Source organism: Salvelinus namaycush, chromosome 20 (assembly GCF_016432855.1).
Source record: "Salvelinus namaycush isolate Seneca chromosome 20, SaNama_1.0, whole genome shotgun sequence".
In the NCBI taxonomy this organism is placed as follows: domain Eukaryota; kingdom Metazoa; phylum Chordata; class Actinopteri; order Salmoniformes; family Salmonidae; genus Salvelinus; species Salvelinus namaycush.
The window spans coordinates 39,206,978-39,228,607 of record NC_052326.1 but is presented as its reverse complement, the minus strand read 5'-3'; the positions used below and the strand labels follow the sequence as shown (position 1 = coordinate 39,228,607).

Genomic DNA, 21,630 nt, shown 5'->3' with positions numbered 1-21,630 from the left:
GCAGGTTTGAGGAGTTATCAAGGTAACTTTGGTCAAGTCTGAGATCAACTCGGGATGACCGGTCATATGTAAGTGGCTCAACTTGTAGCCAAGTACATTTTCTATGGCAACAAATCCTTCAGAACTAACCTGCTAAGAACTAACCTGCTCTGGGGCAGGCTAACTCACGGCTAACTCCACCTACCCTGGATGAAATGACTGAGCCACGAGTTGAGGACCAATGAAAAGAGGTTTCCTTCCTCTTGCAAACATTGTGTCATCATTCCCTTCATTTGAGAAGGGACAGATTTAAATATTTTTTAAACCACTTTTTTTGTGTAATATTAAAATATATCACATTACACATTTGGTAATGACAGAATGCATTTTAATCTTCACGCACAGTAACACTTTTGTATGACTTAATACAGTTATTTTATCGATAGGAGTAGGGGGAAAAGGTGTTTGTGGTTGTGCACTGATAAGAACACCAAAGTCGGCATTAACGATACGTGGTAACATAAAGACGGCCCTTCTAAAAGCTTATTTCACACCGTAGCCTGCTGAATTTGCAAGATAACTTTTCTTTCATTTTGATTCCGGAACAAATTAAAATGTGTCACTGACTCGCCCATGAATTGATGTTTCAGCATTGTCTCAATAAAGAGTTTGGTGTTCGACTAGCCACGTGCGACATGCACACGCAGTTACAAGCCTGCTAGAGTTATCGGCAGGCGGACGAACAATATCCACCATCGTAGTATGGATGAAGCCTGAGCTGGAATGTGAAGCTAACAGATTCTGGTTAGCTTTAGAAAACCCTGAGTAGATCTAGCTTGCTTCGAGGATCAGTCATACTGATTCACAGTGTTTGGCTCTATGTCACTGACCTGGGCCCAGCTGATCTGGGATGACATGGGGATGGCAGCAGGGGCTTCCTGTTAGCAGGGGATATTGAGTCAAACTCCTGTGGATTGGAAAGTCCAGAAGGCCTCATAAGAAAACAGTGGGACGGGGAGAAGCTCATGGATGGTTATTACAATGGTTGTATATTAAACTAAAAGGCCAAATTCCCATTGTGTATACTTTGCTCATCGGTACAGAAAACGTTTTCTACCACGTAAGCAAAGATTGTAAGGAATACATATAATTACCCATTGTTTAATCATGTCAATTGCAATTCTGTGAAGAAATAGCTTCCAGGGGGAAAAATAAATAGATTAAATTATGCATGGTGAATACATAGTCAATATTATATTATCTGTTAAAGAAATTCCCTCAACATTTATCTTACATTTCTGTAAAGATAAATTGGAAAATGATTGATGTAACTATTAGGTACAGTATGATAGAGGTTGGATACATACATGTGCTGTAACTCTTCATGATGAGTGTGTGGTGGTGTTGTTGACTGTGAGGAGGGGCAGCAGGATTTGAGGCTACAATCAGAACTCTTTTCATAAAGCTGCAGGTTGTTTACCAAATAAGTTGCCGACAAATAATATAGACGTGGAAAGCTCTGAGCTAGCTTTTGATCAGGGATTGCTTTCCAGAAAGGTGAACTCGAGGCTACAGCTGGAAAACATCAAAAAGCGTTTCAAGTTTAAGTGTGTGTAATTACATTTCTGTGGAGCGTATTATTTGACTGTTATTTTTTTCATAAATGTATTTCTATCTGTGGTGTAGTTATTATGTGCATTCCTGAAAACATGGCTTTTTACATGTAATTAGGTTGTTTGTTATTTTGAAGAAAACAGATGTGTCCATAAAGGATTAGATTTGTGTTTCCACCTGGTATAGTTAAAAGGCTTAAACATCCTTCTTTAACCTGTCTCCTCCCCTTCATCTCCACTGATTGAAGTGAATTTAACAGGTGACATCAATAAGGGATCATTGCTTTCACCTGAATTCACCTGGTCAGTCTGTCATGGAAAGAGCAGGTGTTTCTAATGTTTTGTGCAATCAGTGTATAAACAGTATCCTGTTGAGTGGCAAGCAGCTATCATCTGTTATTGCTGTGGCTGAAGTGCGGGGGGATGCTATTTAACTGTGTGAGAACTACTTATTTTCTCTTGCTGTTTTGAGACACAAACGGGGTTCTTCACTCAGCACACTGTTGTATGGCAAGCATATTTCTTTTATCTGCTCTTATTACTATGGCAAGACGTGTGTGTGTGTGTGTGTGTGCATGCTTTTCTTTAGCGTTGTGAGATATTAGAGTGGCGCTGGTACAGACAGACACAAGCGATGAATGATGACTTCACTCCAGCTTACTGATGCAGCTATTAGTGAGAAGCACAGCCCAGATCCATAGCGGCCGCTCTTCCATGGAATCCAGACCTGGTCAATCAATGCACGCTTCCAGGCAGTATGTGGAATGGGGAGAAGACGATTCATCCTAATTTAACTTGATGGACAAATCTGTAGCACTCAGGGGTCTAGTTTACTGCTTCAGCATGAGAAACTGGTGACAAATTCATCTGAAAAAAGCATGACTGTAGTGGATTGCTCTTCAGGTGTGTGTGTGAGGGGGTGGAGGGGGAGGTATTTTAGTATTTCTGTAATATTTTATGTACATGCTGCTATTTCTCTGTTTTGCCTTCTTGCCAGGTTGCCCTCGCAAAATAGGTTTTTAACCCCAATGGGTCTTAACTGGTTAAATAAAGGTAAATAATAACATTGAAATGTGTAGCAGTGGGGCCTCCCGGGTGGCGCAGTGGTCTAGGGCACTGCAGCGCAGTGCTAACTGCGCCACCAGAGTCTCTGGGTTCGCGCCCAGGCTCTGTCGCAGCCGGCCGCGACCGGGAGGTCCGTGGGGCGACGCACAATTGGCATAGCGTCGTCCGGGTTAGGGAGGGTTTGGCCGGTAGGGATATCCTTGTCTCATCGCGCTCCAGCGACTCCTGTGGCGGGCCGGGCGCAGTGCGCGCTAACCAAGGGGGCCAGGTACACGGTGTTTCCTCCGACACATTGGTGCGGCTGGCTTCCGGGTTGGAGGCGCGCTGTGTTAAGAAGCAGTGCGGCTTGGTTGGGTTGTGCTTCGGAGGACGCATGGCTTTCGACCTTCGTCTCTCCCGAGCCCGTACGGGAGTTGTAGCGATGAGACAAGATAGTAATTACTAGCGATTGGATACCACGAAAATTGGGGAGAAAATGGGATAAAATTAAAAATTAAAAAAAAACAAAAAAAAACAAACATGTGTAGCAGTGAACAGATCAAGAGCAGCCACATCTTTCGATGGGGGATTATTCTGTGGGGGTGAGAGAGGATTAGAAGAGCAGACAGTGAATCAGGAAGTGGAATTTTCTACTGGCTCACTGTCTCTCACTGCAAAGAGAAAGGTGGGAGGTGGGGTTTCACTCTCTGTCTCTATTTAGGAACTGTAGTACTCTGAGACACTTTTTGAATAATGTCCCAGATCTTAGTGCAGTGGATGGTGTAACTGACTCTCTCTCTTCTCTTCCTGTAGGGACCCACGGGACTGGGGGCTGGGCCTCCTCCTACCCTGAGTGTGTGGAGAGGAACCAATCACCAGTGGATATTTCAGACGAGGATGCCCAGGTGTCTCAGGAGTACCAGGAGCTGACCCTCAATGGGTTCAACGCTGAGTCGTCCAACAAGACCTCCATGAAGAACACAGGGAAGACAGGTTAGCGTGCCCTCATTCATTCAGAACTCTTTGAATTCAACATATTTTCACATCCTTAGCAGGGTGAGACAGGGATGGGTGCTGTCCTCAATGCTCAGGTTAGATAACAGGTTAGATTCCTTCACTTCAACAGAACTGGTCTAATGCACTGCATCACAGTGCTAGTTGTGCCACTTGAGATCCTGGTTTGAGTCCAGGCTCTGTCGCAGCCAGCCGCGACGGGGAGACCCATGGGGCGGCGCACAATTGGCCCAGCTTTGTCCAGGTTAGGGGAGGGTTTGGTCGGCCGGGATGTCCTTGTCCCATCGCGCTCTAGCAACTCCTGTGGCGGGCCGGGCGCATGCACGCTGACACGGTCGCCAGGTGTACGGTGTTTCCTCTGAAACATTGGTGCGGCTGGCTTCCGGGTTAAGCGGGCATTGTTTCAAGAAGCAGTGCGGCTTGGCAGGGTCGTGTTTCGGAGGATGTGCGGCTTTCAAACCTTCGCCTCTCCTGAGTCCGTACAGGAGTTGCAGCGATGGGACAATACTGTAACTACCAATTGGATACCACGAAAAAAAAGAACTATTGTAATAGTACAGGCTTAGGTTTTTAATTCTTTAGCAGAGCTGGTCGAGACGATACATAAATACACACTATTCGATTATGATGAGTGAACGTTCGGTTTTGGCTTTACATAGTGTTAAACTTCACCTTGCATGTTCCTGCCGACATTATAATTACAGTAAACACAATTGGTCTAGATCTTAATAGTTGATTCTGAATGATATTACAACTTTCTCTGCATGGTGCCTTGACCCGCTTTGGCTTTAAGCTGTGTTTGATTGGCCAGCGTCCAGAAGTCTTCAGCTAAAAAAAATTCCCCAGGCAAATTTCTATATCAATTTCTGGGTAACAATGAAATACCATACTCTGCTCGTTTTCAGTTAGTGGTCAAGAGTAAACAAAAATTGCTTCTTAGCAAAAAGCTATTTCTCAAGCAATCATTTTGCTTGGACTGTCTGGGAGTGGGGAGGGGAAAACGGAAAACTAGCTGTTATTGGCATAGGTTTTTAACGCTTTCTTATTGGTCTATTAACAAATTTACTGAAATTCCAGCCAGTCTTTTCAAACAGCTCTTACACTCACAGAACATTATCATAATTTTCACAATTTCACCATGTTATTTCAACCATCATAGTGTGGAAAAATATATAAAACCAAGGAAATCATGTTTTTGACTGCACTGGGCCTTTAAGCAAATTCATGTGGAAAGGTGGTCCCGGAGACATTTGCAATGATCAAGGATTTACTTCCCTTCTTTCACAGCCTGTGCTTCAAGGTATTTTTGGCTTAGCATCTAATTCCTGCTCTGCTGGGCTCGACTGCTGGAGCGCTCAAACACAGAGAGGGTTCGCTAATCAAAGTCCCAGGGCCGGCCCGCCTGCCTCTCCTTTATTGTTGCACGGTATACCGAACCCCCCCCCCCTCCCCCAAATGACTAATAATAAAGGTTTGGCAGTAGAATTTTTGTTACGTTCGATACTTTTGTCAAATGTGTCTCACGTGATTGAGAGGATCAAGTCTGTATCAGTGCAGGCCCTTTATAGTGTGAAGAGCACAGTTCCTGCTCCACTTGCTCATTCATTGCAAGAGCTGTCTGGGCAGCATTGCTAGCTCCCCAAATCAAATCAAATCAAATGTTTGTCAAATGTACCGAATAGAACTGGTGTAGACTTTACTGTGAAATCATTGCTAATGAACCCTTTCCATGGTATCACAACGGATACAGTGAAATACACAAGAATTAAACTATATACAGGGTGTACCATTACTAGATCATTGTGCAGAGGTACAAGGTATTTGAGGTACAGTAGATAAACATTAAGGCAGGGCATGAAGTGACTAGTCATCAGGATAGATAATAATAAGAGTAAAATGAAGAACAGAGTAGCAGCAGTAAATTATTTTGTGTGAAGTGTGTGTGTGTGTGTGTGTGTGTGTGTGTGTGTGTGTGTGTGTGTGTGTGTGTGTGTGTGTGTGTGTGTGTGTGTGTGTGTGTGTGTGTGTGTGTGTGTGTGTGTGTGTGTGTGTGTTTGCGTATGTAGTGTATATGAATGTGTGTGGGAGTGTCAATGTAGTGTGTGAGGGTGTATATGGTGTGTATATATAGTCAGTGCAGATAGTTAGGGTACCACTATTTAGCAGTCTTATGGCTTGGGGGTAGAAGCTGTCTCGGAGCCAGTTGGTCTGAGAGCTGATGCTCCGGTACCATTTGCTGGACGGAAGCAGAGTGAACTGTCTATGGCTTGCGTGGCTGAAGTCTTTGGCAATTTTTCGGCCTTCCTCTGATATAGAGGGAGCTCGGCCCCAGTGATGTACTGTACTGTCTGCATCAGCCTCTGTAGCGCTTTGTGGTCATGTCACGCCCTGACCATAGAGAGCCCTTGGTTTTCTATGGTGTAGTAGGTCAGGGCGTGACTAGGGGGTGTTCTAGGTTATATATTTCTATGTTGGTGCTCTTGGTATGGTTCCCAATTAGAGGCAGCTGATGTCCGTTGTCTCTAATTGGGGATCATACTTAAGGGTTCCCTTATCCCACCTGCTTTGTGGGATATTGTTTTTGAGTGAGTGCATGTTGCACCTCAGTACTGCACGGTCGTTGTTTGTTTTAAGTTTCACAAGATATTTTGGGGGTGGGGCACATGGTGCTGGCGGCTGAGCAGAGGGAAGAGCCAGAGACCATCAGGGAGGCGATAGAGAAGTGGTCGGTCGACCCAAGGAGAGAGCCAGAGCCCGCCTGGGAGTCGATGGAGCAGTGTGAAGAGGGATATCGGACAATGATGTTGGCGAAGAGTAGGCTGCAGCGCAGGCGGGCTGAAGATGAAGCCATCAGTCCGGTGCCATCTGTGCCGGCTCCACGCACCAGATCTCCAGTGCGCCTCCTCAGCCCAGTACGTCATGTGCCTGCTCCCTGCACTCGCCCTGAAGAGCCAGAGACCGTCAGGGAGGCAATGGGGAAGTTGGGAGAGAGAGAGATGAGAGATATGTTGTGCAAGTGTGTTCTGCTCAACATCCGGTTAGCAGTCTGGTGCAACCTGGGCCGGCTCCACGCTTCTGGCCTCCAGTGCGCCTCCCCAGTCCGGTACGTCCTGTGCCAGCTTCCTGCACTAGCCCTGAAGTGCGTGTCACCAGTCCGGTGCCACCTGTGCCGGCTCCACGCACCAGGTCTCCAGTGCGTCTCCCCAGTCCGGTACGTCCTGTGCCAGCTCCCCGCACTCTCCCTGAAGTGCGTGTCACCAGTCCAGTGCCACCTGTACCGGCTCCACGCATCAGGCCTCCAGTGCGCCTCCCCAGTCCGGTACGTCCTGTGTCTCCTCCTCGCACTCACCCTGAAGTGCGTGTCCCCAGTCCGGTACGTCCTGTGCCTCCTCCTCGCACTTGGCCTGAAGTGCGTGTCCCCAGTCAGGTACGTGAGGTGCCTGCTCCCCGCACTCGCCCTGAAGTGTGTGTCACCAGTCCGGTGCAACCGGTGTCAGCTCCACGCATCAGGCCTCCAGTGCGCCTCCCCAGTCCAGTACGTCCTGTGCCTGCTCCCCGCACTCGCCCTGAAGTGCGTGTCACCAGTCCGGTGCTCACCTGTACCGGCTCCACGCACTAGGCCTCCAATGCACATTCACAGTCCAGAGCTTCCGGCGACGGCTCCCAGTCCAGAGCTTCCGGCGACGGCTCCCAGTCCAGAGCTTCCGGCGACGGCTCCCAGTCCAGTGCTTCCGGCGACGGCTCCCAGTCCAGTGCTTCCGGCGACGGCTCCCAGTCCAGTGCTTCCGGCGACGGTCCACAGTCCGGATCCTCCTGCGATGGTGTCCAGTCCTGCTCCATGGCCGGAGCTTTCTACTGCGCCGGTGTCCAGTCCAGGCACGGCGTCCAGTCCCGCTCCAGGGCAGGAGCCTTCCTCTGCGCCGTTGGCCAGTCCAGGCACGGTGCCCAGTCCTGCTCCATGGCGGGAGCCTTCCTATGCACCGATGCCCAGTCCAGGCACGGTGTCCAGTCCTGCTCCATGGCCGGAGTCTTCTTCTGCGCCGGTGCCCAGTCCAGGCACGGCGTCCAGCTCCAGGACAGGAGCCTTTCTCTGCGCCAGTGGCCAGTCCAGGCACGGTGTCCAGTCCCGCTCCAAGGCCTGAGCCTTCCTCTGCTCCGGTGCCCAGTCCAGGCACAGCGTCCAACCCAGCTCCATGGCCGGAGCCCTCCTTTGTGCCGATGCCCAGCTCAGGCACGGCGTTAAGCCCGGCACCATGGCCGGATCTGGGGTCTGGGCGGGGGCTACGACCTGCACCGGAGCCGCCACCGCCACTATCATAGAGGGCCATATGGTTCTCTATGGTGTAGTATGTCAAGGCGTGACTAGGGGGTGTTCTAGGTTATATATTTCTATGTTGGTGCTCTTGGTATGGTTCCCAATTAGAGGCAGCTGATGTTCGTTGTCTCTAATTGAGGATCATCCTTAAGGGTTCCCTGTTCCCACCTGCTTTGTGGGATATTGTTTTTGAGTGAGTGCATGTTGCACCTCAGTACTGCACGGTCGTTGTTTGTTTCTTGGTTTGTTTTAAGTTTCACAAAAAAATAAAGATGTGGAACTCCAATCACGCTGCGCCTTGGTCCGTCATTCCACACGATCGTGACAGGTCAAGGGTGGTGCATTTGCCATACCAAGCGGCCAGTCAAGATGCTGTCGATGGTGCAGCTGTAGAACTTTTTGAGGATCCAAGGGCCCATGTCAAATCTTTTCAGCCTCCTGAGGGGGAAGAGGCGCTGCCGTGTCCTCTTTACGACTATGCGCGTATGTGTGGACCATGGTAAGTCCTTAGTGATGTGGACTCCAATGAACTTGAAGCTCTCGACCCGCTCCAGAACAGTTTGAATAATGCAACACGGCATGTAGAAATGTTTAACTGTTTATTACCAATCGGGCTGCCGAGTGGCACAGCATCTTACTGCTAGAGGCGTCACTACAGACCCTGGTTTGATTCCAGGCTGAATCACCACCGGCTGTGATTTGGAGTCCCATAGGGCGGCGCACAATTGGCCCAGTGTTGTCCGGGGTAGGCCGTCATTGTATATAAGAATTTGTTCTTATCTGACTTGCCTAGTTAAATAAAAAAAACATTTATAAATTACATTTCGCAAAACTATGTCCATAGAGGCCAGAACACTTTTACAATGCAAGACAATATCAGTAGCTTCCAGCTTTAATTGTAGACCAACCTTCCTTGTTAGCTTACAGCTGAATTAACTACTCATGAAATCAGCTAAAAGAAGCTCAATAACTCAATGCATGCACACACTCCTATTGAATAATATGCATTCACCGGAATTGGGAATAGACCTAGGCTACATCTGGATTTACCCAGTTTATCATTCAAATAAGTGATGAACATTGTTATTTTGTAGTTAAATTGGTAAAAGCTGAGTAAAATTGATTGTATAATTGATTAATTATTGCATACATGGGTGTCTCAAAAAAAACATTTAAATGTAGTGATATTGAACTCTGTCTGGATCAAGTGTCATTCTGTGAATTTTTTGTTTTGGTATTGAGTATCGTGATGGTATTGAGTATCGTGATGGTATTGAGTATCGTGATGGAATTAAGTACCGTGATGGTGTTGAGTGTCGTGATGGTATTGAGTGTCGTGATGGTATTGAGTGTTGTGATGGTATTAAGTACCGTGATGGTGTTGAGTATTGTGATACTAAATCTGGTATTTGTATCAAAGTAAGAATGATGGTATCGTGGCAACACTACTCTCATCTCCTCTTCTGTGTGCATCTGTATGCGTCTCTTTGCATGAGTATGTATGTTTGGTTGACTGTTGACTATGACACTGTCCATAGCAGGTGGATCAGTTTTCAGCTGTGTGGTTGTATGTTTATAGTGTGCTTGAAGGAGCTTGTGAAAATCTCCTGGATCTGGGGCCTTTTCACAAACCCTAGCCTGGTAGACATGTACAGCCATCTCTCTCACTCTCTTTCCCCTCATTCATACTGTCCATCTCTTCCACTGTCTTTTGTCCTGTCTACCTCTCTCTTTCCCCTCTCTCTCTTTCTCTCATTTTCCTCCCACCTCTCTCCCTCACTCCCGTGACACTGCTTGTTTCCACAGCTCTGTTTTTTTACAGTCACTCTGGGTTTGTTTGTCCTCATGCTCATCTCCTCTCCTCTCCTTCTCAGTTGGCTTTGTTAATAAAAGAAGCCTTGCTGTAGCTGCATCTTTTCTGGAGGGCCCAGCTAGGCTTAATCCACCTATAACAGTCAGGGGGATCAGGGGCCTAATCTGGCTAATAATATCAGCTGGAGAGATGTTCAAGGGTTATGGATTCATCGAAACATGCACAGAGCACACTCACTTAGCTACCACGCCACGGACAGAGAGGGGAAATGTCAGAGTTGTTCACATACGATGGAGTTTCGTGGCCTGTATTGATAAAGCGTCTCAGCGTAGGAGGAGTGCTGTTCTAGGATCACGACCTCCCTGTCCATATAATCTTTTTCATTATGATCTAAAAGGCATAACTAATCCTAGATCAGCACATCACTCTTCGAATACAGGCCCATATGTTGTGTGACACACAAACTCAGCGGGACTTCAGATGTGAATAGGAGGGTAGGCATCCGGGAAAACACTAGAAATCCAGCATCAGTGTTTAGTGTTTATACCACACACAGCCAAAGCCTTTACTTGTAATTACATTTCCCAACTCCTGAATGGGGAATTCTTCAACAAGACAAGATGTAACTAACTTCAAAGCAAACTGCAAAGTCATGTTTTGTCTCTAAAATGTGCAATTCCTCTTGCTTGCCTCAAGATGAAAAAAAGTTGTCAACCATTAATGCTAATTAAACTGTGTTTGATAATGTATTTAAATGTAGAAAGCCCACGGAAGGCTGTAGCCAGCAAGCTAGTCCAAGCCCTTTGATCGAACACGGATATCTCCTTGACAGAGCGTGTTTACTGGAGGTTGCAGGGGTTAATTGTTGGCTTAATTGTGTATTTATTAAGGATCCCCATTAGTTCCTGCCAAGCCAGCAGCTCCTCCTCCTGGGGTCCCGCAACATTAAGGCAGTTATATACAATTTAAAATATGACATTACATTTCATAATGTACCCAATACACTTTACCAAATACATTTAGTGTGTTCCCTCAGGCCACTACTCCACTATCACATATTTACAATACAACATGCATGTGTACGTGTGTGTCGAGTGTGTCTTATCATGTGTGTCTGTGCCTCCATAGTCCCCACTGTTAAAGTTGTATTTGTATCTGTTTTATAAATCTGATGCGACAACTAGAGCCTGTGTGCCCTGCCTTGTTGTTAGTGTTTTTAGAAAGGCCCGAGCAGCGCTTTATTATGGATAGACTTCTGCCCATCTTAGCTACTGTTTTATCAGTATGTTTTGAACATGACAGTTTACAATTCTTTCAGTTTTGGAAATATTTTAGGACTAACTTATTCCTTGCCACCCATTCTGAAACTAACTGCAGCTCTTTGTTAAGTGTTGCAGTGATTTCACTCGCTGTAGTAACTGCCGTGTATAGTGTTGAGTCATCTGCGTACATAGACGCACTGGTTTTACTCAAGGCCAGTTGCATGTCATTAGTAAAGATTTAAAAAAGTAAGGGGCCTAGACAGCTGCCTTGGGAAATTCCTGATTGTAGCTGGATTATGTTGGAGAACTCTGTGTTCTGGAAGACAGTTAACTCTTTATCCACAATATAGCAGGGGCTGTAAAGTCATAACACAAGTTTTTCCATCAGCAGACTATGATCAATAATGTCAAAAGCCGAACTGAAGTCCTACATTTCTCTCAGCCAATCATCGGTAATTTGTGTAAGTGTGGTGCTTGTTGAATGTCAAATCAAATTGTATTAGTCACATGCGCCGAATACAACAGGTGTAGGTAGACCTTACAGTGAAATGCTTACTTACGAGCCCCTAACGGACAGTGCAGTTTATGAAATATGGATAAGATTAAGAGAAAAGTAACAAGTAATTAAAGAGCAGCAGTAAAAAATAACAATATATACAGGGGGGTGCCGGTACAGAGTCAATGTGTGGGGGCACCGGTTAGTTGAGGTAGTATGTACATGTAGGTAGAGTTAATTAATGTGACTATGCATAGATGACAACAGAGAGTGGCAGTGGTGGGTGGGGGGGGGGGGGGGGGGGGGGGGGGGGGGGGGGGGGGGGCAGGCAGGCAATGCGAATAGTCTGGGTTGCCATTTGACTAGATGTTCAGGCGTCTTATGGCTTGGGGGTAGAAGCTGTTTAGAAGCCTCTTGGATCTAGACTTGGCGCTCCGGTACCACTTGCCGTGTGGTAGCAGAGAGAACAGTCTATGACTATGGTGGCTGGAGTCTTTGACAATTTTTAGGGCCTTCCTCTGACACCGACTGGTATTGAGGTCCTGAATGGCAGGACGCTTGGCCCCAGTGATGTACTGGGCCGTTCGCACTACCCTCTGTAGTGCCTTGCGTTCCGAGGCCGAGCAGTTGCCATACCAGGCAGTGATGCAACCAGTCAGGATGCCCTCGATGGTGCAGTTGTACAACCTTTTGAGGATCTGAGGACCCATGCCAAATCTTTTCTGTCTCCTGAGGGGGAATAGGTTTTGTCTTGCCCGCTTCACGACTGTCATGGTGTGCTTGGACTATGTTAGTTTGTTGGTGATGTGGACAGCAAGAAACTTGAAGCTCTCAACCTGCTCCACTGCAGCCCTTTCGATGAGAATGGGGGCGTGCTCGGTCCTCTTTTTCCTGTAGTCCACAATCATCTCCTTTGTCTTGATCACGTTGAGGGAGAGGTTGTTGCCCTGGCACCACACGGCTAGGTCTCTGACCTCCTCCCTATAGGCTCTCTCGTTGTTGTCGGTGATCAGGCCTACCAGTGGTGTCATCGGCAAATTTAATGATGGTGTTGGAGTCGTGCCTGGCCGTGCAATCATGAGTGAACAGGGAGTACAGGAAGGGGCTGAGCACGCACCCCTGAGGGGCCCCTGTGTTGAGGATCAGCGTGGCGGATATGTTACCTACCCTTACCACCTGGGGAAGCTCAGGATCCAGTTGCAGAGGGAGGTGTTTAGTCCCAGTGTCCTTAGCTTATTGATGAGCTTTGAGGGCACTATGGTGTTGAACGCTGAGCTGGAGTCAATGAATAGCATTCTCACATAGGTGTTCCTTTTGTCCAGGTGGGAAAGGGCAGTGTGGAGTGCAATAGAGACTGCATCATCTGTGGATTTGTTGTGGAAGTATGCAAATTGGAGTGGGTCTAGGGTTTCTTGGATAATGGTGTTGATGTGAGCCATGACCAGCCTTTCAAAGCACTTCATGGCTACAGACGTGAGTGCTACGGGTTGGTAGTCATTTAGGCAGGTTACCTTAGTGTTCTTGGGTACAGGCACTATGATGGTCTGCTTAACATGTTGGTATCACAGACAGGGAGAGGTTGAAAATGTCAGTGAAGACATTTGCTAATTGGTCAGCGCATGCTCGCAGTACACGTCCTTGTAATCCGTCTGGCCCTACGGCCTTGTGAATGTTTATCTGTCTAAAGGTCTTGCTCACATTGGCTGTGGGGAGCGTGATCACACATTATTCTGGTACAGCTGGTGCTCTCATGCATGTTTTAGTGTTATTTGCCTCGAAGCGAGCATAGAAGTTGGTTAGCTCGTCCGGTAGGCTCGTGTCACTGGGCAGCTCTCGGCTGTGCTTCCCTTTGTATTCTGTAATGGTTTGCAGGCCCTGCCACATCTGACGAGTGTCAGAGCCGGTGTAGTACGACTCACTCTTAGTCCTGTATTGAAGCTTTGCCTGTTTGATGGTTCGTCGGAGGCCTTAGCGGGATTTCTTATAAGCTTCCGGGCTAGAGTCCCGCTCCTTGAAAGCAGCAGCTGTAGCCTTTAGATCAGTGCGGATACTGCCTGTAATCCATAGCTTCTGGTTGGGGTATGTACTAGAGGTCGACCGATTATGATTTTTCAACGCCGATACCGATACTGATTATTGGAGGACCAAAAAGTCGATACCGATTAATCTTCCGATTTTATTTATTTATATATATATATATATATATATATATATTTGTACTAATGACAATTACAACAATACTGAATGAACACTTATTTTAACTTAATGTTGTCACGCCCTGACCATAGTTTGCTTTGTATGTTTCTATGTTTTGTTTGGTCAGGGTGTGATCTGAGTGGGCATTCTATGTTGTATGTCTAGTTTGTCTGTTTCTGTGTTTGGCCTGATATGGTTCTCAATCAGAGGCAGGTGTTAGTCATTGTCTCTGATTGGGAACCATATTTAGGTAGCCTGTTTTGTCATTGTGGGTTGTGGGTGATTGTCTATGTTAGTTGCTTGTGTCAGCACATTTCTTATATAGCTTCACGTTCGTTGTTCGTTTATTGTTTTGTATAGTTTGTTCAGTGTTCTCTGTTTATTAAATTCATGATGAACACATACCACGCTGCATTTTGGTCCTCCGATCCTTCCAACTACTCCTCCTCAGACGAGGAGGACGACGAGCGTGACAAATGTAATACAAAAATAAAATACATTTAGTCTCAAATAAATAATGAAACATGTTCAATTTGGTTTAAATAATGCAAAAACACAGTGTTGGAGAAGAAAGTCAAATTGCAATATGTGCCATGTAAAAAAGCTAACGTTTAAGTTCCTTGCTCAGAACATATGAAAGCTGGTAGTTCCTTTTAACATGAGTCTTCAATATTCCCAGTTAAGAAGTTTTAGGTTATAGTTATTATATGAATTTATACGTCTATTTCTCTGTAAACCATTTGTATTTCATATACATTTGACTATTGGATGTTCTTATAGGCACTAGTATTGCCAGCCTAATCTCGGGAGTTGATAGGCTTGAAGTCATAAACAGCGCTGTGCTTCAAGCATTGCGAAGAGCTGCTGGCAATGCAGATCACTGGGGTCGGGGCCTGTTCCCGAGGGAGCCGTATATCCGTCAGAGTCGTGAAAGAAGAAAAAGGATTCTGCTTGTCCGTGGTGAGTAATCGCAGTCCTGATGTCTAGAAGTTATTTTCGGTCATAAGAGACGGTAGCGGCAACATTATGTACAAAAATAGTAAAAAATAAGTTATGAACAACGCAGATCAACGAACAATAAAATAGGTTGGGGGCACGTAAAACGTCTGCCTTCTGCTCCGGAGCCATCCTTCCCTATAATCATGCTGATAGTCTGTCAATTTGTTTACAGTAAAAAAGAAGAAACTATACTACTACATTGTATCTGGTCAAACACCATTTTTTCCAAACGTTTACTAAAGGTTGGTAACAGGCTGATTGGTATGTGAATATATGGCAATAGGAGTGGCAATATCGTCCTCTATTATCCTCAGTCATTTTGCAACCGGACCCCTGTGGCTTGTCATTGTTGATAGACACAATCATTTTTTAACTTCTTCCACACTCACTTATGGAATTCAAAATGACAATTCTTGTCTTTCATAATTTGATCAGTTATACTTGGATGTGTAGTGCCAGCGTTTGTTGCTGGCATGTCATACCCAAGTTTGCTAATCTTGCCAATGAAAAAAATCATTAAAGTAATTGGCAATATCAATCGGTTTTGTGATGAATGAGCCATTAGTTAAGGTGTTCCAAAGCTTTTTACTATCATTCTTTGTCATTTTTCTTTGTTTCATAGTATAGTTTATTCATATTTTTCAGTTTAGTCACATGATTTCTCAATTTTCAATACGTTTGCCAATCGGTTGTGCAGCCAGAATAATTAGCCATTCCTTTTGCCTCATCCCTCTGAACCATACATTTATTCAATTTTTCATCAATCCACGGGAATGTAACTGTTTTTGCAGTCATTTAATTAGAATAAGCAATTTCATAAATGTGTCAAGTGCAGCATATAGTTGCTCCTCATTGCACACCACAGACCAACAAATATTATTTACATCAACAACATAGGAATCACTACAAAAGTTATTGTATTACATCTTATACACTATATTAGACCCAGCTTTTTGAAATGTGCTTTTCCTAGATATAGCTACACTATTGTGATCACTACATCCAATGGATTTGGATACTGCTTTCAAGCTAATTTCTGCAGCATTAGTAAAGATGTAATTAATACATGTTGATTATTTCATTCCTGTGTTTATAATTACCCTGGTAGGTTGACTGATCGTAATAAACACAGCTTTTACAGGAAACGTTGGAAACGTTGGTTAGCTATTCCAGGCGAAGCAGGCTCCATTGAAACATTGCTAGCTACATAGCTAGCTATCTGGCTAGTTGGTAGCAAGTGTTAACACAAGCACTTATGAACAAAATAAAATAAATCAACCAAAAAAATTGGAAACAACAGGTCGAGGCTCAGGAGGTGTCCGAGTTTGTGAAAGGAGTGCATGGAGAAAGAAGTGCATGGAGAAAGAAGTGCATGGAGGAAATGACGTCGTGGGGAGGTCATAGAGCGGTGCCCTTATCCTTAAGATGCTGGGACAATCTCAATGTGTCACTGTGAGTGGTCAAAGATTTCATGTTCAACTGAGGGTTTCTAGTTGAAGAGTTGAGCAGTACTTTGAGATCATAAAACACCAAACTTTCTGAGCATTTCATCCTCAAAGTGCCATGACTGTCATAATGACCATATGGATATTCATCAGTAGAACAGCTGGGCCTTGTGGAGTACCAATAGCCACCAGTCTAATAAATCCATTGAAAAGCCTGGCCTCGTTGTACCCCCCTTCGTACCAATGTCATTTGGATGTGTTTATGAAGGTCTTAGGTAACATTAGAATACGAAATGTAAATATTTGAAGGAACATAATTACATTATCATTAGTTTGTTATTGAAAGCTATAAGTAAACCCTAAACTGAATGTAAAATGTTAAATAAATGCTGTTTATGGAGTGCCTTTATTTCAAATATGAAAACAAAGCATTGGAAAACAATAAAATCGTATTTTTTTGACAAATACAAATACCAATTGTGTTTGTTCTCCCACTTAAAAAGATGAGAGAGGCCTGTAATTTTCATCATAAGTACACTTCAACTATGACAGACAAAATGAGAAAAGAAAATCCAGAAAATCACATTGTAGGATTTTTAATGCATTTATTTGCAAATTATGGTGGAAAATAAGTATTTGGTCACCTACAAACAAGCAAGATTTCTGGATCTCACAGACCTGTAACTTCTTCTTTAAGAGGCTCCTCTGTCCTCCACTCGTTACCTGTATTAATGGCACCTGTTTGAACTTGTTATCAGTATAAAAGACACCTGTCCACAACCTCAAACAGTCACACTCCAAACTCCACTATGGCCAAGACCAAAGAGCTGTCAAAGGACACCAGAAACAATTGTAGACCTGCACCAGGTTGGGAAGACTGAATCTGCAATAGGTAAGCAGCTTGGTTTGAAGAAATCAACTGTGGAATGCAATTATTAGGAAATGGAAGACATACAAGACCACTGATAATCTCCCTCGATCTGGGGCTCCACGCAAGATCTCACCCCGTGGGGTCAAAATGATCACAAGAACGGTGAGCAAAAATCCCAGAACCACACGGGGGGACCTAGTGAATGACCTGCAGAGAGCTGGGACCAAAGTAACAAAGCCTACCATCAGCAAGGGCATTGAAGATGAAACGTGGCTGGGTCTTTCAGCATGACAATGATCCCAAACACACCGCCCGGGCAACGAAGGAGTGGCTTCGTAAGAAGCATTTCAAGGTCCTGGAATGGCCTAGACAGTCTCCAGATCTCAACCCCATAGAAAATCTTTGGAGGGAGTTGAAAGTCCGTGTTGCCCAGCAACAGCCCCAAAACATCACTGCTCTAGAGGAGATCTGCATGGAGGAATGGGCCAAAATACCAGCAACAGTGTGTGAAAACATTGTGAAGACTTACAGAAAACGTTTGACCTCTGTCATTGCCAACAAAGGGTATATAACAAAGTATTGAGATACACTTTTGTTATTGACCAAATACTTATTTTCCACCATAATTTGCAAATAAATTCATAAAAAATCCTACAATGTGATTTTCTGGATTTTTTTTTTCTCATTTTGTCTGTCATAGTTGAAGTGTACGTAACTATGATAAATTACAGGCCTCTCATCTTTTTAAGTGGGAGAACTTGCACAATTGGTGGCTGACTAAATACTTTTTTGCCCCACTGTAACAACGGTCAATAATAATCTATTGTCAGTTATTGGACACATTATTTGTGGCCTTGCTCGTGCTTTTATGGTGTAAGTTTTCAAGCAACAGTTCGATCTCATTTAGTTGTTATCCCCAGTCGCCATAACTCTTTGTCACTTTCACTTGATTGCATCACTTTACATTTTAGTCATTTAGCAGACACTCTTATACAGAGTGACTTACAGTTAGTGCATTCATCTTGGTAGGACAACTACGTATCACAGGCCTAGAAAGTAAATTTTTCCTCTAACATAGCTGTGAGTAGAGTCAGAGCTATAAGGGGGGATCAAAGTGAGGAGGAGGATTATTTAAGATACTGTTTGAAGAGGTAGGGTTTCAGATGTTTTCAGAAGATGGGCAGGAACTCTGCTGTCCTAGCTTCAGAGGGAAGATGGTTCCACCATTGGGGTGCCAGGACAGAGACGAGCTTGGACTGGGCTGAGCGGGAGCTGCCCTCCCATAGGGGTGGGAGGGCCAAGAGACCAGAGGTAGCAAAACGGAGTGCGCGGGTTGGGGGTAGGGTTTGACCATACCCTGAAGTTATGGAGGAGTGAGGTAACATTAGAGAACTTGGGAAGGTTGAAAACCAGGCGGGTGCATTCTTGATAAGTTGCAGGGGTTTGATGGAACAAGCAGGGAGCAAAGCCAACAGTTGTTGCAGTTGTCCAGACGGGACTACTGGAATAGGACCTGTGCCGCTTCCTGTGTGAGGTAGGGTCGTACTCTACGGATGTTGTAGAACATGAACCTGCAGGAGTGGGTCACTACTTTGCTGTTTTCAGAGAACGACAAGGTGTTGTCCAGGGTCACACCAAGGTTCTTTGCACTCTAGGAGGGTGACACTGTGGAGTTGTGATGGAGAGGTCTTTGAGTGGGCAGGCCTTCCCCAGGAGGAAGAGCAGTTCCGTCTTCTCGAGGTTGAGCTTGAGGTGGTGAAAGAGGTCAAGGCGTAGGGTAGTTATGTGTGACTGAGACTAGTGGACTCAATAGGCTGAGTGAATGAGTAGCGGATGTTCTCAACCTTTAATGTGGTTGACAAAGTCGTCCGCAGAGGAGGAAGGGGGAGGGGTTGATAATTAAGGAAGGAGGAGAAGGTGGAAAACAGTTTCCTGCGGTTAGAGGCACAAGCTTGACATTTAGAGTGGTAGAAAGTGGCTTTAGCAGCAGATATAGAAGAAGAGAAAATAGAGAGGAGGGAGTGAAAGGATGATAGGTCCTCAATAAGTTTTGTTTTCCTTCATTTCACTCAGGTGCCCGCAACCCTGTTCTGTAAGCTCGCAATGAGTCATTCAGCCACGGAGAAGGAGAGGAGGGCCTAGCCGGGCGGGAGGAAAGGGGACAGTGCAAGTCATAGGATGCGGAAAGGGCAGAGAGTAGGGTCAAAAGAGGCAGAATCATGAGACAGATGGGAGAAGGATTTAGCGGAAGGGAGAGATGATAGGATAGAAGAGGAGAAAGTAGTGGGAGAGAGAGCGAAGATTGCGATGGCGCATGACCATCTGGCTAGGAGCTGAGAGGCTGGGGTTGGAGGAAAAGGAGACATAAAAGGAAACAAAGTAGTTGTCAGATACTTGGAGGGGGTTGCAGTGAGATTAGTAGGCGAGCAGCCTCTAGTAAAGATGAGGTCAAGCGTATTGCCTGCCTTGTGAGTTGGAGGGGATTGGGAAAGGGTGAGGTCAAAAAGGCAAGGAGGGGAAAGAGAGTTGGAAAGAAGTGAATCAAAGGCAAACGTCAGGAGGTTGAAGTCGCCAAGTACGAAGGGCGGTGAGCCATCGTCAGGAAATGAACTCATCAAGGTGTCAAGCTCATTGAGGAACTCTCCAAGAGCACTTGGTAGGCGATAGATGACAGTAATGTTAACCTTGGGTGGACAAGTGACAGTGACAGCATGGAATTCAAATGAGGAGATGGACAGTTGGGAGAAAAGAGAAAATCTCCACTTAGGAGAAATGAGTAGACCTGTGCCACTACTGCGACGAACAGATGCTTTCGGACTATGAGAGACAACATAGTCAGATGAAGAAAGAGCAACTGGAGTAGCAGTGTTCTCTGGGGTGATCCATGTCTCCGTCCGTGGCAAAAAGTCAAGGGACTGATGGTTAGCATAGGCTGGGATGAACTCAGCGTTCTTGACCGTAGATCGGCAGTTCCAAACGCTGCCAGAGACCCAGAATTCCACATGAGTTGTGCGTGCAGGGTACACTAAATTAGAAGGGTTGCAGCCAAGGGGTCGGGAGCGTCTGTAAAGCCTATAGGGAGAGGTGCGAACTGATATAGAAAACACACACACATAGTTGACAAAGCAGCAAAAATAACTAGGTAAGATACTCAAGTGAGAGAGTAGTGTGAGCCTTCCTCTCTTTCCTTCCTCGAACAACTCGGCAGAACAACTCCGCAGAACGGTCTTTGTTTTGGCGACGGTCTTTGTTTTGCGACAAAACTGCCACTAACACGACCGCCACTTACAGCTGCCACTGAGAAACCAGGGGAGACTGAAGAACAAAAAATCATTGCTAATTGCCTAGCAGAGGTGGAGAGCACACATCCCTGTACTAATTGCTGATTGCTTAGGAGAGGTGAAACCACTCCCCCCCCCCCAAATACAGCCACTGATTACCAAAACAAGTCACAAATTGCCCTGCCCCTTGATCCTGGTTGTGTCAACAACTATCTGCAAATTATGAGCAGTCAGCAGTTCACACACCAAGTAGGCTACTGGGAAAACAGGCAGCACTTAGCTAGCACTCCTGGAGATAAACAGGCAGCACTTAGCTAGCACTCCTGGAGATATCAGGAGTCCTTTAGCTGTGGAATTAATCACTTCCCACAACAATTTGCTTGCACCTGAAACTGGTGTCATGGGTTCTGTTCTGAGGGCAGTTTCTCCTCCCTGTGGGCTGTGCACAATTTGGCTCACGCAACGGCTCACGTGGAATCTTTGCTGCTGCCTTGGCCCTCATATACAGTGCATTCGGAACGTATTCAGACCCCTTGACTTTTTCTACATTTTGTTACATTAAAGTCAGATTCTTAAACGGATTCAGTGGACACCGTTTTGAGATTATAATTACAATAGATGAATACAATAGAATAGCCCGCCCTGCTCTTCATTCACAATTGGTGGTCACATAATTATGCATTGTTCGCTTCCTCTTGCTCAACTCACCCATTCTCCCCCATCATACTATATTTAATTGATTTAATCCGTTGTTATATGTGGGAAATTTCAGAATGTTCAGTTTCGAGGCAGTTATCAGGGTGATTATCAACTGGGCACGACACCTTCAACTATTGAGAGAAGGAGCGGAGTAGGCCAATCTGTTGGGAGAAGGGTCAGCAGGGAAAAACATTCATAAAATGACATGCCATCCTTAAACTGGTTATAACTCCAGTTCTGTTTGTGATATTAAGATTCTAACAACAGCAGTGTGTTATATAGACTTATTTAGGAAAAGTCAAGAATGAGGGGGATATGACTTTATAAATGTAGAGTAATTAAACATTTTAAATGTGTTGTTAGTCAGTCATTATGATGCTGTCTGTCTTTCTAGTGTTAATATACTGAATCACTAAGAAATCCATTCATATTTTGTTTAGGAAGACCATAAAAAACATGATACAAGACAATGTATTTCAAAAGAACAGAATAGCATGTTTTGAGTTGTATTTATCTGTGCTTAGTAGCCAAGGCTATGGCTGTGTCATGCCAATGAAATGAAGGTGTTAATTTAGCAGATAAACCAGGCCCTGCACCTATCAC

General features: G+C 45.2%; 1 protein-coding gene across 1 annotated transcript in view; it reads left to right on the top strand.

Annotated features, from left to right (window-relative positions):
• The window catches only part of LOC120064806 (receptor-type tyrosine-protein phosphatase gamma-like), a 178,832-nt gene that overhangs the window by 85,933 nt on the left and 71,269 nt on the right, over positions 1-21,630 (top strand). The window contains exon 3 of the mRNA XM_039015404.1: positions 3,450-3,629. Coding sequence (XP_038871332.1) covers positions 3,450-3,629 — 180 coding nt within the window. The remainder of the gene's footprint in view (positions 1-3,449; positions 3,630-21,630) is intronic.